This window comes from Phyllobates terribilis, unplaced genomic scaffold, assembly GCF_046119375.1.
Source record: "Phyllobates terribilis strain yellow unplaced genomic scaffold, ASM4611937v1 Scaffold_1__5_contigs__length_1240528914, whole genome shotgun sequence".
NCBI lineage: Eukaryota > Metazoa > Chordata > Amphibia > Anura > Dendrobatidae > Phyllobates > Phyllobates terribilis.
Window position 1 is genome coordinate 842,719,921 of NW_027362761.1, and position 19,232 is coordinate 842,739,152.

Consider the following 19,232-nt stretch of genomic DNA (forward strand, 5'->3'; position numbering starts at 1 on the left):
CAATTTTGCGGAATCATTTCACCACTTTTTTAGCCCATCCTTTGCAAGGCCACAGGAGACAAGAAGTCTGACACATAGTCAACGCCTAGAGACGATGGTACAGGAGTATCTCCAAGTAAACATTGAAGCCACGACTGTGTCACTGGACCCTTGCTCTTTTTGGGCTTCCAATCTGGATAAATGGCCGGAGCTAGCCACTTACGCCTTGGAGATCTTGTCATGCCCCGCAGCCAGCGTTCTGTCTGAACGTGTGTTCAGTGCTGCTGGTGGTGTGCTGACAGATAAGCGCACGCGGCTCTCCACTGATAATGTAGACAGACTCACGTTCATAAAGATGAACAAATCATGGATCCGAAACGACTTTTCTACCCCTGTGTCATCCTGGGGAGAGTAAAAGCTTGATGATTGGTTAAAATCACCCTACCAACCGTTTTAAGCTTTCAAATTACTAATCATGTTTATCTGTATCTTGACTGGAAAATAATTTGGGCTTTGTAGCAGTGTGCAGCACTGATCCTATTAGGCCATCTATAATAAGCTTCACCAGATTTAAAATTAAAAATAATTTTTAGCTGCATCTAGCCCGGAAAATAATTTTGGGGCTCCGAGATGCGCAAGACACATAAGTGCCTTCTTGCTGCACTACCTGCAGCATGACCCTCATATTGTCAGAATTCGAAGTAATCATGACTACTGGGTTGCCACACTCTTAGATCCCCCAAACTTTTCGATCAACCTTTTCATTTTAATAAAGACCAAAAAAATGGTCATTTTTGAAATTATAAGCATTAGCAGGTTGTTAGAAACTGAAATCAAACAGTTTTCAACTCAAAACTTTATTCTAGGTGATGTTACATTTTCACATAGGACCCCTTGTTCGAAAGGAGCTTCTGAACTCTCTCGTCCATTGAATTTGTCAGGTTTTGGATGGTTTCTGCTTCAATTGTTTTGCATGAGGACAGAATACCCTCCCAGAGCTGTTGCTTAGATGTGAACTGCCTCCCGCCATCATAGACACTCCTTTTAATGATGCTCCAAAGGTTCTGAATGGGGTAGAGGTCAGGGGAGCATGGGGGTCACACCATAAGTTTGTCCCCTTTTATGCCCATATCAGCCAGAGATGCAGATGTTTTATGTGCAGCATGAGATGGTGCATTATCATGCAGAAAAATGATCTTGCTGTGAAATACACGGTTCTTCTTCTTGAACCATGGCAGGAAGTGCTGTTTGAGAAAATCCACATACATTATGGAGTTCATCTTTAGCGCCTTCAGGGATCCTAAAGGGGCCGACAATCTCTCTCCCCATGATTCCAGCCCAAAACATTACTCCACCTCCTCCTTGTTGGCGCTGTAGCCGTGTTTGCGTGGGGTGTCCATCAACCAGCCATCCTCCACTCCATTCATCTGGACCATCGAGCGCTGCACGGCACTCATCCGTGAACAAAACAGTTTTGAAATCAGTCTTCATGTAATGTTTGGCCCACTGGAGCCGTTTCTGCTTGTGTGAAGTGGATAGAGGAGGTCGACAGGATGGCGTATGCACAGCTGCAAACCTCTGAAGGACCCTGCATCTTGTTGTTCGGGGGACGTTGGAGGCACAAGCAGCTTCAAAAACTTGTCTGCTGCTATGACAAGGCTTTTTTGCCGCTGCTCTTTCAACCTGACGTAATTGCCTGTAGGAAAGAGTCCTCAATTTGCCCTTATCAGCACGCACACGTGTGTACTGTGAATCAGCTACATACTTCTTGATTGCCAAGACACTTCATCCTGATCATCGCACAATGTTGATTGTAGTCATGCCTTGACCTAAACACTCCACAATTTGTTGCTTCTCAGCAGCCGACACATCCTTTTTCTTTCCCATTTTGGCAGAAAATGTAGGCTGCTTAATAATGTGAGAGAGCCTTCTTAAGTAGTCTTGCCTTTCATTGGACACACCTGCCAAACTAATTAGCACAGGTGTCTGCAATTGCTTACAGTGATATAAAGAGCCCTGACACACATCACCATCAATGAGTTTAACTGACAAACAAACAAATTCTTCCCTTATCACTCCTAAACACTTTTTGCATAATAATTTGGAACGCGGTGTACATGTGCTTTTCCACAAAACACCAGTGGTTCACGTAGTGAATCTTACAGTTCTAACTTGCCAACCGTGGTCTGTATGGAATTGTTCAATAAAGGGCCCAAAATTAAGATAACATAGATGGGAGAGGTCTCTATGAATAGGAATTCCTAAGTATTTGATACCCTGTGAGGGCCAGGCAAAGGGAAAGTTGGACTGGATGGAATCCTATATGGATTTAGGGAGGGAGACATCGAGGGCCTCAGACTTCGCTGCATTGATTTTAAAATTTTACCATGTAACAAAGTGATCTATTTCAGCCATAACAGCAGGGATGGATATATGTGATTGAGTGATATATACTAGGACATCATCAGCAAATAGAGAGCACTTGTACTCGGTGCCTCCCACCTCAATCCACCTAATATTGGGGTTATGGCGAATTGATGAGAGCAGGTGCTCCGTCACTAGGATGTATAAGAGAGGGGACAGAGGGCATCCCTGCCTTGTCCCATTGGTGATTGTGAAAGGTGATGAAAATGTTCTGACGCACCCCCTGGGCCTTGGGACACCCGGAGCCGGACCCTTTTTGGTGGATGCTGGTGGTTGTAGTCTTCGTGGCGGCGATCCGATTCCGTGGCTCAGGGCGGTCAAACCAGTGGCGGAACTATTTATGTGGTTTTGATGTTTAAATGTACAACTACGCCACCCGTGGATTGCGGTCAGAGTGAACCGCCGCTACAGGGCAGACCGCTAAGGCTGGTGTTGTGGGTGCAGCAGAGCGTAGCATAACTCCCCACGGGAGGAGTATAGCCTCAGGGCAGTGTATGCGGAGGATGGGGGTGATGGTGCAGGGCAGCAGCAGTAACGACACGGAGTCAGTGATGCAGTTCAGGGCCTTTACTCACAGTTCTTATTATCCAGACCACGTCTGCAGGTAACGGCTGCCCACGTCGTACTGTGCTCACCAGGTGAGGGGCTCAGACAACTCCCAGATAACTTTGGAGCGCTTCACAGGACCCCCTTTGTGTGTCCTTTGTCTGGCCTTTCTTACCAACACTTCTGTCCGGCTGCCTCGGGCCTCCTCTTGGTAAACTTGGCGCCAGTTTCCCTGACCCTATGTGGTGCCTTCCTAGCGGGTGGAGCAAGGGGCTGCGCCACATAAAATGTCAGAGCCTCCGGTTTCTAGCTGAGGGTCGTTTCCTGCCTCCACTAGTTCGGGGACCGGTCTCCCCCTTTGGCCTGACCCCTCCACGCAGGTGGATTCGGGCGTGCGGTGGCGACTCGCCCGTCCGCACCCCTGGGATCCCTTCATTCCTCATTCCTGGAGCCTTCTCCGCTCCTCTTCCTTCCTTCTCCCTCTTGCAGGCCTGGGCCTCTGTTACTAGGCCCGCCTCCGGAGCAGAGCTCATTCAGAGCCCCTGCTCCCTGCCACTTCTGCTCAGACTTCTCTGCACTGAACTAAGATGATGCCCACCTTTTATACTCCCTTCTCAATGCACCCAGGAACTGCTTCCTCCCTGCTCCTGCACTGCAGGGTTCCCCTTCCTCAGTGTTCCCTCCCCCCACTCCAGCCAGGGACAGGGACTGTCGTGCCCATCTCAGGGGCATATTGGTCGCCCTGCCCCACGGCAATGTGGTGTAATGCATGCAGGTGTCGGGTCCTGATCCACACTCCATCCTTATCTGAGAGTGAGATATCACACCTCTGGGTGAGGTGCAATACGTCTGTAGCAACCGAGCCCTCGGTGCTACAGTTCCATTTATCTTCAGCCTAGGTGACGTATTGTGATACAGGGCCATGATTTTGGCTATAAAAGGGTCCCCTAGACCCCTACCCCAAGCTTTTTAAGAGAATCATATATGGCGTGCCAGGAGACTCTATGGAATGCTTTCTCAGCATCCAACGAGAGTATCTACTTACAAATTTTTAACTGCATCTAGCCCAGGAAATACTTTGTGCCTAGTAGCAGTGTCTGCTAGTCAGCGGATTATCCCGGCTGTTAAGCAAGCTACACCACCTGTAGTTTGGACACTTAATTTTTTCAAAGGAAATGCTTCGGGACCACGGGATACTCAGTGAAGAGCATCAGGAGGCACCCCAAGGCATAGGGGCTGGGACTGGCACTAGGATGCCTTGCGGTGGACAGCCGAGCTCGATCCTTATAAAAGCTTTTTAACTGCAGCAGCTTTAGTGGACGCTACTGGAGCTGGAATTACGCGGCTGCTGGCATGAGACTTGCCCTCCAATAGATCCTTGTAAATGGATTTAAAGTGTATTCATTCAAATTAGAGGGACAATTTAAATTAAAAAGCTTAGAGCTGCCTCCACCACAGGGGGGCTCTCTCGACCCACCAGCGGACAGGCACCAGTATTGGGAGAGGGGGGCTGGCCGTCAGGGTTCAGCGCGGCTCTGGCACAAACCCGGCGACACGGAGGTGGCACGGGCAGGAGCGGACTGGCCGTCTCGGCTTCTCACTTTTTGGATTTTAGAAGGGCATGACATGCCTATATCTGTGTCTCCCCCTCCTTTTACTCCTCCACCTCTTTTCTTTTCGCATGACTATATGTACTTGTCACTTTTCCATGTGTTAGTTGTGTCTTCTGAGCAGTTTGTCAGCTTTTGGACACCTTTGAAGGTGTTTTCTATGTGTTTCTATGTGTTTTTGTTTGCCTGCCATTGGTTTTAACGGTGTTCGAAGGTGTTCGATGAACAGTTCGACGAACAGTTCGGCGAACACACGGGTATTCGACGAACCGAACCGAACTCGAACACTACGGGGGTGGCTCAACACTAGTTATAACTTCTGTGAAGCACCTGGGGGTTCAATGTGCTCACCGCACATCTAGATAAGTTCCCTGAGGGGTCTAGTTTCCAAAATGGTGTCACTTGTTGGTGGTTTCCACTGTTTATGCACATTAGGGGCTCTCCAAACGCAACATGGCGTCCGCTAATTATTCAAGCAAATTTTACAATCAAAAAGTCAAATGGCGCTCCTTCCCTTCCGAACCCTGCCGTGTGCCCAAGCAGTGATTTTCCCCCACATATGGGGTATCTGCTTACTCAGGAGAAATTGCACAACAATCTGCATGGTGCAATTTCTCCTGTTACCCTTATGAAAATGCAAAAGTGGGGGCTGAAAAACATTTTTGTGGGAAAAATGTGAAAATTTTATTTTTACAGCTCAATGTTATAAACTTCTGTGAAGCACCAGGGGGTTCAAAGTGCTCACCACACATCTAGATAAGTTCCCTGAGGGGTCTAATTTCTAAAATTGTGTCATTTGTGGGTGGTTTACACTGTTTAGGCACATCAGGGGCTCTCCAAATGCAACATGGCATCCGCTAATTATTCAAGGAAATTTTACAATCAAAAAGTCAAATGGCGCTCCTTCCCTTCCGAACCCTGCCGTGCGCCCAAGCAGTGGTTTTCCCCCACATATGGGGTATCTGCTTACTCAGGAGAAATTGCACAAGAATCTGCATGGTGCAATTTCTCCTGTTACCCTTATAAAAATGCAAAAGTGGGGGCTGAAAAATATTTTTGTGGGAAAAATGTGAAAATTTTAGTTTTACGGCTCAATGTTATAACTTCTGTGAAGCACCTGGGGGTTCAAAGTGCTCACCACACATCTAGATAAGTTCCCTGAGGGGTCTATTTTCCAAAATGGTGTCACTTGTGGGGGGTTTCCACTGTTTAGACACATCAGGGGCTCTCCAAATGCAACATGGCGTCCGCTAATTATTCAAGCAAGTTTTACATTCTAAAAGTCAAATGGCTCTCCTTCCCTTCCGAACCCTGCCGTGCGCCCAAACAGTGTTTTTTCTCCACATATGGAGTATCTGTGTGCCCAGGGGAAAGTGAACAACAAATTTTGGGGTCTATTTTTTTCCTGTTACCCCTGCAAAAATAAAAAAAATGGATCTAAAGTAATATTTTTGTGAAAAAAGTTAAATATTCATTTTTTTCTTCCACATTACAAAAATTCCTGTGAAGCACCTGAAGGGTTAATAAACTTTTTAAATGTGGTTTTGAGCACCTTGAGGGGTGCAGTTTTTAGAATGGTGTCACTTTTGGGTATTTTCTGTCATAAAGACCCCTCAAAATGACTTCAAATGTGATGTGGTCCCTAAAAAATGTTTTTGTAAATTTTGTTGGAAAAATGAGAAATCGCTGGTCAACTTTTAACCCTTATAGCTCCCTAACAAAAAAAAATGTTGGTTACAAAATTGTGCTGATGTAAAGTAGACATGTGGGAAATGTTATTTATTAACTATTTTTTGTGACATATCTCTCTGGTTTAAGGGCATAAAAATCAAAATTTTGAAAATTGCAAAATTTTCAAAATTTTCACCAAATTTTCATTCTTTTCACAAATAAATGCAAGTGATATCGAAGAAATTTTGCCGCATTCATGAAGTATAATATGTCACGAACAATCAGTCTCAGAATCAGGGGGATCCATTAAAGCGTTCCAGAGTAATAACCTCATAAAGTGACAGTGGTCAGAATTGTAAAAATTGGCCTGGTCATTAACGTGCAAACCACCTTGGGTTGTAAAGGGGTTAAACTTGATTGTTTTACAAGTAGTATGGTATTCTTATGTGATCGTAAACTCATAATAGGTAGAATGTGTAATCCTTAGCTAACATTTCAACTAGCTTGTTTTATTAATGGGAAAGAAGAGAAAACATCGGTGCTAGTTCACAATTGTTATTTTACATTCAGGTGTTAAGTGATGTGGAGCACGAAGCTGTACACAAGAATATGTGTTTTCAGAGAAGCAGTTCGTTTTCTTCAACTCAAAAACAAGAACAAAAGGGAGAGGTTCTTTTGAAGGCATGGAGCTGCAATGCTTTACCTGAAGAAAAGGTATACAATGAAATTTTTGTGGCAAGAACTCACCAAAACATTCATTAGAGATTTCATCCAAGTTGATGTCATTGCATCACATATCACATGCATGTTGACAATCTCCCATTCCACCACATCCCGATGTGACCTATTAGAGATTTAGTGATGGTAAAGTACAAAGAATGCAATTCACACCAAGTTATAATGTAATTACAAATTAATATTAATTATAGATAACTTTGATTTGAGAGTAATTAGTAATTCTTAAAGGTTTTCAATCTAGGTGAGTGCCAAGTTCTTTTTTTTTTAATTTGTAGCATTAAACAGGGGGTCCTGTACCTAAAATGTCCTTTCTAACTATCTATCTTTACATCCTAACTAGTGTTGAGCGAACATGCTCGACACTGCTCGGTACTCGCCCGAGCATCACGCTACTCGGGATGTTCGGCGAGCACCGAGCATTTCCGGGTTACTCGGGCGGGAGCTCGGGTCTCCGCCCTGCATGTTTGGCGCTCTTTACAGAGCCAATGAACATGCAGGGATTGCCATCCAGTCACTGTAATGCTGCAGCCATGTTGGTTGTGGGCATTACAGTGATTGGCTGGCGCACAGCGTCACCTCGAGTACTTAAAACGGGGCGCCGCCATCTTGGACACAGTCGCTCCGGATTAGACAGTGTAGGGACAGCGCTGCTGATTTAGGGAGAGATATAAACTGCGAAATAGTTAGTGTAGGGTCTGTAAAGACTGCCAGAACAAACAAACAGTCCTTTTCAGGACTAATATCCATCCCAGGTACCAGGCAGGCAGGCTGTATAGGAGACACAGTGGTTATACCAGCAAATGCTGCATTACAGTCCTGTGTGCTCCTGTTGCTGAAATTGCTGGACTTAGCACCAGGTGTCGGGGGCCAGGAGAAATCCTTTTTTTTTATCTAAATCTTCCTTTTTTTTTTCCTCCTTCACACTGTACAAATACCCATCTTATTAACCTTTTGGTGTGTCCCCCCCGCCCCCCCCAAAAAAAGCGTGTCTCTGATTTTTCAGACACAAATATAACTGTTGAAAATAGTCTGGTGTAGGCTAGAGAAACAGAAGTGTTGTTTTGCACTTCCACGGTTCAAACCTCTGTATTATCCATTTTGGGCCATTTGTATCTAAAAAAAAAAACAGTTTGAGTGTGTCGCTCACTGTTCAGCCGCAAATATCTCTATTTAAAAAAGTGTGGTATACCCCAGTAAACAATAACTGTGGTTTTCCTCTTCCACGGTTCTAATCTACTCTTTATTACCCTTTTTCCATTGATAGTGCAAGTGTAAGCTATTTTACTTCATTTACAATGGGCAAGCCGCGTGGCAAGGGACGTGGAAGTGGACGTTCTGGTGATGGTTCGTGCAGAGGACGGGGCCGTGGCCAAGGTGAAAATGTGCCACAACCAACAGCCACATCTTCTCGCTCCCACTTCTTGACCGAATTACTAGGGAAGCACAGAACAACACCAGTATTGAGAACTGATCAGTGTGAACAGTTTATTAATTGGATAGCAGATAATACTTCCAGTTACCTGGGCACCACCACCTCCGGTCTGTCTTCCACACGGTCAACTCTTAGTAGCCGTGAGTCTCGACCACATACTCCTCCTCACCCTGATGCTCCTTCCTCCCACCATGCCGAGTGTCGTCAGACAGCAAGTGATCCCACACTTGGACACTCTGAAGAGCTGTTCACTGGTCCATTTCCATATTTGGGCCCCTCGCCTGATACGCTTGAAGTGGTGGAAGAGGAGATCCCATGTTGCGATGCCCAAATATTTGAACAGCCAGGGCCACAGGAAGTCGACGTTGGCAATCTGTCACAAGAGGTGGACGATGACGAGACACAATTGCCAGGAAGTGAGGAGGAGGATCGTGGTGCGCAAGTGGAAGAGGAGGAGGTGGTGGATGATCTAGTAACTGACCCAACGTGGAAGGAGGACATGCAGAGTGAGGCCAGCAGCACACAGGGGGAGGGAGGCAGAGTACCCCAACAGGTAGGAAGAAGCAGTGTGGTGGCTGCACACAGAAGGCAGGCAACCGTTCCCCGTAACACCAACACGAGGGACGTTGCCAGTACAGGCGGTAGGTCTTCCAGAGTCTGGAATTTTTTTAAAGACTCTGCTGATAGCCCCAAAAAGGCCATATGTTCCACTTGCCATGCCAGCATCAGCAGGGGTGACAAAACTACCAGCCTGACCACCACGAGCATGATCAGGCACATGGCAGCAAAGCACCCGACTTTGTGGGGCAAAACCCAGGGTCCACGACCAGTGTCAGCGGGTGTCACCACTGCTTCTTCCACTGTTGTGCGTGCAATAGAACCCCCTGTTGTGTGTGCAAGGCAATCCCCTGTCCATACTGCATGTAAAGATGCCCCCTCCTCTCAGTCTTCACTTGTTATGGCAGTTTCTCAAGAAACAGCATCAACGTCCACGTCCACGTCCCACCGCAGCGTTCAATTGTCCATATCCCAGACCTTTGAACGAAAGCGGAAATTCGCAGCTAACGCCCAACAGGCCACAGTCCTAAATTCGCACATTTCACGACTGCTTGCATTGGAAATGCTGCCTTTTAGGCTGGTGGAGACGGAATCCTTCCGCAATCTTATGGCGGTGGCCGTCCCTCGGTAATCGGTCCCAGCCGACACTATTTTGCCCGGTGTGCCATCCCCGCACTACACAAGCACGTGTCCCAAAGCATCTGCCGTGCCCTCAACAACGCAGTTACTGGGAGAGTCCACCTGACAACGGACACGTGGAAAAGTGCTTGTGGCCAGGGACGGTACATCTCTCTGACGGCACACTGGGTAAACATAGTGGAAGCCGGGACCCAGTCGGACCTTGGGACGGAACACATCCTCCCCACACCGAGGATTGCGGGCCCTATGTCAGTCAGAGTTGCCCCCACAGTGTACAGCTCCTGCGCATCCTCCTCCTCCTCCTCCTCCTCATGTTCGGCCTCCATCTCAGATATCACCATATCAGTTACAAGCTGGAAGCATTGCAGTACTGCCTCCGCCAAGCGGCAACAGGCTGTGCTGAAACTCATAAGCTTAGGTGATAAACCTCACACTGCTTGTGAGTTGTGGACAGCTGTGAAAGAGCAGGCAGATCTGTGGCTGAGACCGCTGAACCTACATCCCAGCATGGTCGTGTGTGACAATGGCCGTAACCTGGTGGCGGCTGTGAGGCGAGGTGAGATCACACACGTACCATGCCTGGCACATGTGCTTAACCTCGTGGTTCAGCGGTTTCTTAAATCGTACCCCGAGTTGCCAGATCTGCTCGTGAAAGTACGCCGCCTGTCAGCTCATTTTCACAAGTCGGCTACAGCTTCCGCTGCCCTTGCTGTGTTGCAGCAGCGTTTGCAGCTTCCGGCACACCGACTGGTGTGTGATGTCCCCACACGTTGGAACTCTACCCTCCACATGTGGCAAAGGATTTGTGAGCAGAAGAGAGCAGTTGTGGAGTACCAGCTGCAACAAGGCCGTCGATATTCAGGTCAGACTCCACACATAAGATCTCAGGAGTGGACCTGGATGTCTGACATATGTACCATCCTGACAAACTTTGAGGAGGCCACCAAGATGGTGAGTGGCGATGACGCCATCATTAGTGTCAGCATCCCACTTGTCTGTCTTTTGCAACGCTCTCTGCAGAGAATTAAAGAGGAGGCATTGCAGCCAGAGTATGATGAGATGGATCAAGAAGCCGTAGCGGGCGATTACACACAGCCCAGCCTCATCTCATCCCAAAGTGCATTGGGGGACAATGAGGGAGAGGAGGAGGAGGAGGAAGAACAGGAGCTGCTATCATGCGTTGTAGACGGTAGTACCTGTACAAGTGTCATACCGTCGGTTCAGCGTGGGTGGCCTGAGGACAGGGGGGGAGGAGGAAGAGGAGGAGGAGAAGAGCATGGTCAGTCGTCATCTTGGTGAGGATACGGAAATCTTGCCCGTTACCAGTCTGGCACGCATGGCTGACTTTATGTTACGTTGCCTTAACCGTGACCCTCGCATTGTCAAAATGTTGGGTGACAGTCATTACTGGTTGGTGACACTTGTAGACCCCTGCTACAAGGAGAACTTTCACTCTCTTATTCCTGAGGTGGAGAGGTCTACAAAAATGGGGCAATACCAGAAGGCCCTTGCTGCAGAACTCTTAAAAAAATTCCCATCTGAACACGCTTGCGGCAGAGGTCACAGTTCGTTGCCCAACCAAGGCGTACAGGCGAGAGAGATGCAACTCCAATCCAGCAGAGGCAGGGGAACACTGTCAACGTTCTGGGACAGTTTTCTGACACCCGCCCAGCTTACAGGCCCTGAGGCGCGGGGTACTCTCACAAGGAGTGGAAAGTTTCAAAAGATGGTGAGGGAGTACCTTGCCGATCGTACCAGCGTCCTCCGTGATTCCTCTGTGCCTTTTAATTATTGGGTATCCAAGCTGGACCCTTGGAATGAACTCGCTCTGTACGCCTTGGAGGTCCTGGCCTGCCCTGCCGCTAGCGTGTTATCGGAGCGTGTTTTTAGTGCCGCTGGGGGAATTATAACTGATATGCGCACTCGCCTGTCAACTGACAATGCTGACAAGCTGACCCTTATCAAAATGAACATTGCTGGATTGGGCCAGACTTCTCATCACCACCAAATGACAGCAGAGTAACATAAAGTCAAATCCACTTGTTATTTCGGGAGGTGTATTCACATGCACCGCTTCACACCCACACATGGGTATACGCTTCCTCGTTTCGGCTGTTTAATCTTCTTCTCCTTATCCTCAGCCTCCACCACCACTATACCACCAGGGTGCCAGCATTGCAAGTTCCTCCGTCCTTATTTTTGGCAGCTTTTGCCTGCAAGGCAAATACACCCACTCCCCAATAATGGGACTTATGTTTGTAATATGCTGTACTGCATGGCTCTTGTAAGGGGCATTGCAAGTTGCTCCGTCCTAATTTTTGGCAGCTTTTGCTGGGAAAGCATAAGCAAATACTATGGGATACCCACTCCCCAATAATGGGACTTATGTTTGTAATATGCTGTACTGCATGGCTCTTGTAAGGGGCATTGCAAGTTGCTCCGTCCTAATTTTTGGCAGCTTTTGCTGGGAAAGCATACGCAAATACTATGGGACACCCACTCCCCAATAATGGGACTTATGTTTGTAATATGCTGTACTGCATGGCTCTTGTAAGGGGCATTGCAAGTTGCTCCGTCCTAATTTTTGGCAGCTTTTGCTGGGAAAGCATAAGCAAATACTATGGGACACTCGCTCCCCAATAATGGGACTTATGTTTGTAACATGCTGTACTGCATGGCTCTTGAAAGGGGCGTTGCAAGTTGCTCCATCCTAATTTTTGGCAGCTTTTGCTGGGAAAGCATAAGCAAATACTATGGGACACCCACTCCCCAATAATGGAACTTATGTTTGTAATATGCTGTACTGCATGGCTCTTGTAAGGGGCATTGCAAGTTGCTCCGTCCTAATTTTTGGCAGCTTTTGCTGGGAAACATAAGCAAATACTATGGGACACCCACTCCCCAATAATGGGACTTATGTTTGTAATATGCTGTACTGCATGGCTCTTGTAAGGGGCATTGCAAGTTGCTCCGTCCTAATTTTTGGCAGCTTTTGCTGGTAAAGCATAAGCAAATACTATGGGACACCCACTCCGCAATAATGGGACTTATGTTTGTAATATGCTGTACTACATGTGACTCGCCCCCTGGGCCATGTGTACACGTGTGTGGGATACCCGGTGCCGGGTCTCTTGGGTCTGTAGTCTCTGTGGCGGTGACCCGGTCCCGTGGCTCAGGCTGGTCAAACCAGAGGCAGTCTTTCTTAGGTTTTGAGGTTAATTGTCCGACTGCGCCACTCGTGGATTGCGGTCAGGGAGTACCACCGCTGCGAGGCAGACCGCTGAGGCTTGTGTTGTGTGCGCAGCATAGAATGGGATAACTCCCCTCGGGAGGAGTATAGCCTCAGGGCAGTGAGTGTGGATGATGGGGGTGATGGTGCACGAGCGCAGCAGGAATGACTCAGAGTCTTTGCAGTGCAGTTCAGGGTCTTTACTGATGATTATAAGGTAGACCCTCCCGGGAGTACTGGCTAGCATAAGAGGCCTGGTCAGTCTGTGAGCAAGCAGGAGTTCCCCTGGCCAGGTGGAGTTGTAGGCCTCCCCGTCTGTCTGCACTCTTCCTGGCTACCTTGCTGTAAGCGGGTAGAAGTAGCCCACGTCCCTGAGTGTACCGTGTAGTGCTCACCCGTATGGCTGGTGACTTGGGGCCTTCTGTTAGCCTCCGCTCCACGACGGCGGTGCTGGTCCCTTGCTTGTGACTGAGCCTCCGGGCTTCTATGGCCAGAGGACCTGAGATCCCCTGCTGGCTGGTTTCTGCTGCTGGACAGCTTCGGACTCCTGTGTCCGGTTCCTATTGTTTTCTGCCAGGGCGAGCTCTGCTCAGCTTCCAGCCCCTGGTCTTTAGCTCCTAGCTCCTACAGAGCTCCTTGCTGTTACTTTCCCTTGCTCTCACTCTGACTCTGACTGTTCTCTGACTCACTCAACCCCGCCCCAGATCCAGTTTATAAGGGCAGAATTCTCCCCTCCCAGGATTGGGGCAGGAGGATGTTGCATGTTTAAGGGATCCTGACCAGGAAACCTCCCACTTGCTCTCCGACGTAATATCTCTATTACTGTGGTGACCAGACCCCTGGGGTGCCACACATGGCTCTTGTAAGGGGCATTGCAGTTCCTCATAATTTTTGGAAAGCCTTCCATTCACTGCTTAGGCCAACAGTGCACGGGAGACCCAGTTGCTATAAATGGAAAAAAAGGTTTAGTTAACGCCCTCTGACCTCCATGTCATTTCCAAGGGGCATTGGAGTGGCTCGAAATTTTTGGTAGGCATTGCACTCACTGTATGCCCTATAACTGTGTAGCTGAACCGCTCCTTTTGTTACAGAAACATATCCTACAAGACATATCTGGTTGACTGGCCTGAAATTGATGTGAATGGTCCCTGTTCCTCCTGCTCTTTCTTCTTTGCCACTACCTCATCCATCATTTATCACCTGAAGCTTTGTTTTAACGGGAGTCATAGAACTTGGATAGTAGCAGGAAAACATGCAGCAATCCTCGGAGGAGGTAGGATATGCGCCAAAACGCTGACCACCTCAGGCCTAGCCGCTACTACATACATGCGCTTGCATTACAACAAAACAAAGCAGATGCTAACTTCTATCATACTCATCATGCTCCTCACCTTGGCACTCTCAACTCCCCTGATGGAGAAGCCAGGGCCCACCGGAGGAGTCTGATAGTCCAGTGGGCTCGGCCAATGCTGCCCTAAAGCAGGCCAGGCTAAGAAAAGTGTGGGAAAGGTTACCGGGACAAATAGGGGTGGCTGGGGACCGAGTATGGCCACCCGGCCACCCCCTGGAGGCTGGGGAGCAAGCGGGGACACCCGGCCACCAGGCGGCTGGGGACTGAGTATGGATACCAGGCCGCCGACACAGCCATGGCATGGTGGCCAGATTCTGTCTCCACATGCCTAAAAGGCCCAATTTAAAGTGCAAGCAAGCAAGCAGTATGATATTGCAGCCTGGGGGTGGGTGGGTGGCAGGCTGCATACTTGCGCTTGCATTGCAAGGAATGGGAGAGGTACAATTGAACACTGCCCTGGGACAAGGACTTGAATGGGGATAGTTGCAAGTCTGCAACGACAGGTGCAAGGTGGGAGGCATCTTCGCATGTACCATGAACAGGGGTTTGGCATGCACACACTACAGCGGAATAGGCTCTCCTTCCCACTAAATGCACTGGGGAGGGCACAGGTAATGTTTTGGTATACGCGCTTAATCTTATGTATAAGGCACACCAGGACAAATATGGGCGGCTGGGGACTGAGTATGGATACCTCGCTGCCGAAGCAGCCATGAGGTAGTGGCCAGCTTCGGCCTCCTCCAAACTAAAAGGCCCCATTTCAAGTGCAAGCTAGCAGTATGGAATTGCAGTCTGGGGGTGGGTGGGTGGCAGGCTGCACACTTACACTTGCATTAAAAGAAAACATAGCAGATGCTAACTTCTGTCATCATCATCATGCTCCTCACCTTGGCACTCTCAACTCCACCGATGGAGAAGTCAGGGCCCACCAGAGGAGTCTGGTTCTCTGGTGGGCTCGTCCAATGCTGCCTAAAGCAGGCCGGGCTAAGAAAAGTGTTTGGGGGGATGTTCCAAGGAGAAATAGGGGCGGCTGGGGACCGTTTATGGACACCCGGCTGCCCCCAGGCGGCTGGGGACCGTGTGTGGACACCCGGCCGCGGGGCGGCTGGGGACCAAGTATGGACACCTGGCCGCCGGGCGGCTGGGGACTGAGTATGGATTCCAGGCCACCAACACAGCCATGGCGTGGTGGCCAGATTTCGCCTCCAAATGCCTAAAAGGCCCAATTTCAAGTTCAAGCAAGCAAGCAGTATGGTATTGCAGCCTGGGGTGGGTGGGTGGCAGGCTGCATACTTGAGCTTGCATTGCAAGGAATGGGGGAGGTACAATTGAACACTGCCCTGGGACTAGAACTTGCATGGGGATAGTTGCAAGTCTGCATCTTCTGATGCGGTAAGGATCACTTATGATGGGCACACTTTTAGACAGTGACCTGGGAGTCAGAGATGCTTCCAGGGGTCTTCCCCATGCTGTTCCCTTGTCTTTTCAGCACTTTATGCATGTGTCACACAGCACATGGCCAGATAAGGTTGTAAAATGTTAAAATGACATTTCACGGTGAATGCATTTGTCATAGTTGAAAGCAATACAAAAGTGCAAAAATGTATAAAAAATGCTACTTGTGAACATAGCCGAAGGTGTGGAGGAGTATTTTTGTTTTTGGTCATTTATTTTAACTTATACACAAGTCTTTACCCTGGAAAGGATGTTCCTTAACATATTTCACAGGAAAAAAGTTTCACTTTCGTTTTTGAACGTTTTATTGTGAGTCTGTTAAAGTGGCTTAATACCTCTGACCACGTTGTTGACAGCAGTGACCTGGGGGTCAGAAATGCTTCCTGGGGCGATCCCCATGCTGTCCCCATGTCATTTGAGCACTGTCACTATCGTTTTTGGCACTTGTTAGGCTTTTAAAAGACTGCCGGGGGTGCCACCGCAAAAATGCTCGAGTCTCCCATAGACTAACATTGGGCTCGTTGCTCGGGTCGAGCACCCGAGTATCACGGCGAGCTCGGCCCGAGCTTCGAGCACCCGAGCATTTTAGTGCTCGCTCAACACTAATCCTAACCACTTTGTAATTAGCTTTTTTTAAACACAATAACCTTCTCCCTCTCTAACCCTTAAATGTGTTTTTACTGAACTTCCTGTGACGTTACATTTGAGAGGCGTCTCAAACAGGACGTCAAAGGAGGCTGGGGCTGTACGCACTTCCCTGCAGCTTCTATCACCACTCCTTGAACAGGATGTCATTAGGGTGCCAATTTTTACCCATGTCCCCATGTGAAAATGTAAAATTTGGGGCTAAAACAACATTTTAGAGGTAAAAATGTAATTTTTTTTTTCACTGTCCAACGGTATAAAATTCTGTGACACACTCATGGTATCAATATGATCACTACACCCTTAGATTAATTAATTGAGAGGTGTAGTTTCTAATGGGGGTTCTGCTGCTCTGGAACCTTGGAGGCTCTTCCAGTGGGTCATGGCACCCGCAAACCATAACAGCCAAATCTGTACTATAACATGGCGCTCCTTCCCTTTTGAGCTTTCCACTGTGCCTGAAAAGTAGTTCCTGATTACAAGTAGGGTATTGGCATACTTAGGATAAATTGCACAACAAACTGTGTGGTCAATTTTTTCCCTTTAGCCCTTATAAAAATTGAAAATTTAGGGCGAAAGCAACATTTTAGCGGTAAAATGTAATTATTCTTTCTTCACTGCCCAATGATCTAAAATTCTGCAAGGCACATGTGGTGTCAACATGCTCACTGCACCCCTGGATGAATTTATTGGGGGGTGTAGTTTGTAAAATGGGCTCACTTTTGGGCAGGGACTCTGCCAATGTGACATAGCACTTTCAAACCATCCATCAAAATCTGAGCTCCAATATGGTGCAGCTTCCCTTCTGAGCTTTGCTCTGTGCCTCAAAAGTCATTTTCGGGCAAATATGGGGTATTAGCGTACTCAGGAGAAGTTGAGTTACAAATTGTACCATTTATTTTCTCCTATTATTCTTTTTGAAAATTAAAAACTCGGGGCCAACTCAACATTTTTGTGGAAGAAATGGTAATTTTCCATTTACTCAGTCCATTGTTACATAACTCTGTGAACCACCTGAGGGAATGCTCACTACACTCCTAGATTAATACCTCATGAGGTGTAGTTTCCAAAATGGGGACACTTGTGGAAGTTTCTGTAGTTTTGGCATGTCAGGAGCTCTTCAAATGTGACATGGCAATAGCTATCTATTTCAGTCAAAATTGCACTCCACGATTCAATTGGTACTCCTCTTCTTCTGAGCCCTGCCTACGCCCAAACAGTAGTTTTCCACCACATATGGCATACCAGTGTACTCAAGAGAAATTGCACAACAAATTGTACCATCCATTTTCATCTGACAGCCTTGTAAAAATGAAAAATTTGGGTCTGAAGCAACATTTTTTGTGGGAAAAATTTATTTTTTAATTTTCACAGCTCAACATTACAAAAACTTCTATCAAGCACATGAGGTTTAAGGTGCGCACCACACCTCTAGATAAGTTACTTAAGGGGTATAGTTTCCTAAATGGGGTCACTTGTAGGGGGTTTCCACTGTTTAGACACATCAGGAGCTCTGCAAATGTGACATGGCATCTGCTATCTTTTCCAGACAAATTTGCTTTGTAAAAGTCAAATGGTGCTTCTTTGTTTTCCCAGCCCTGCTGTGAGTCCAGTCAGTAGTTTTCCACCAATTATAGGGTATCAGCGTACATTTTCTACATTACCCTTCTGAAAATGCAAAATTTGGGGCTAAAGCAACATTTTTGTGGAAATAAGTAAAATTTTCATTTTTTTTCTTCCACATTTCTTCTACCTTTTCTTCCACATTCCTGTGAAGCACCTGAAGGGTTAATAAACTTATTGAATGTGGTTTTAAGCACTTTCAAGGGTGCAGTTATTAAAATGGTGTAACTTTTGGGTATCTTCTGTCATTTAGGCCCCTCAAAGTCACTTCAAATGTGATATGGTCCTTAAAAGAATTGGTTTTGTACATTTTGTTGGAAAAATTAGAAATTTCTGATAATAATAATATTTTTTTTATTTCTATAGCACCAACATATTCTGCAGCACTTGACATTTTAGAGGGGAGTTATACAGACAATAAAGACATTAAAGAATAACACATAACTCAGATACCAAAAGGAGTGAGGGCCCTGCTCACAAGCTTACAATCTCTGATAAACTTTTAACCCTTCTACCTTCTTAACCAAAAAAATTCAAAAATTATGCTGATGTGAAGCAGACATGTGGCAAATGTTATATATTAACTATTTTGTGTGATATAACTATCTGGTTTAACGGCATACAAACTAAAAGTTTGAAAATTGTGACATTTTCAAAATTTTTGCCCAAATTCTAATATTTTCACAAATAATGCAAAAAAATATCCATCTGAATTTTACCAATAACATAAAGCACAATGTGTCATGAAAAAACAATCTCAGAATCACTGGGATATATAGAAGCATTCCAGAGTTATTAACTTATAAAATGACACAGGTCAGAATTGTAAAATTTGCCCTGGTCAGGAAGGTGAAAACAGGCTCAAGGTGAAGGGGGTTAAATAGAATCTATCACCAGCTTTTTGCTATCCCATCTGAGAGCAGTTTAATGTAGGGGCAGAGACCCTGAACAACAATGTGTCACTTACTGAGCTGCTTGCTGTCATTTTGATTAAATCACTGTTTTCCCTGTTGTAGATTTACCAGTTCTGTGAATGCTGAGCTCTGTATATCCCCACTCACACCATTGATTGACAGCTTTCGGCCCATGCACAGTGTACACAAAAAGTTGCCAATCAGTGGTGAGGGTTGGGTTATAAAGAGCTCATGAATATGGAGGATTACATAGTAGCAGATTTACTAGTCCTTTATTGATAATCTGATTCTGATAAAACAATGATTTTATGAAAGCTACATTAAGGTTTGGTAAAAACACATAAAGTACCTTCAAGCAGAATTAATTCATAATTTGTTAATGGTTTCCTTAATCAAAACAGTTTCCCAACTCCATGTT

General features: G+C 46.8%; 1 protein-coding gene across 3 annotated transcripts in view; it reads left to right on the plus strand.

Annotated features, from left to right (window-relative positions):
* LOC141153439 (melanopsin-B-like) overlaps positions 1 to 19,232 on the plus strand; it is a 343,613-nt gene that overhangs the window by 305,465 nt on the left and 18,916 nt on the right. For 2 of the 3 annotated variants that reach the window (XM_073638228.1, XM_073638237.1), the window contains exon 9: positions 6,801 to 6,944. The exons of the other annotated variant lie outside the window; for it this stretch is intronic. In XM_073638228.1, coding sequence (XP_073494329.1) covers positions 6,801 to 6,944 — 144 coding nt within the window. The remainder of the gene's footprint in view (positions 1 to 6,800; positions 6,945 to 19,232) is intronic. 3 annotated transcript variants of the gene reach the window in all.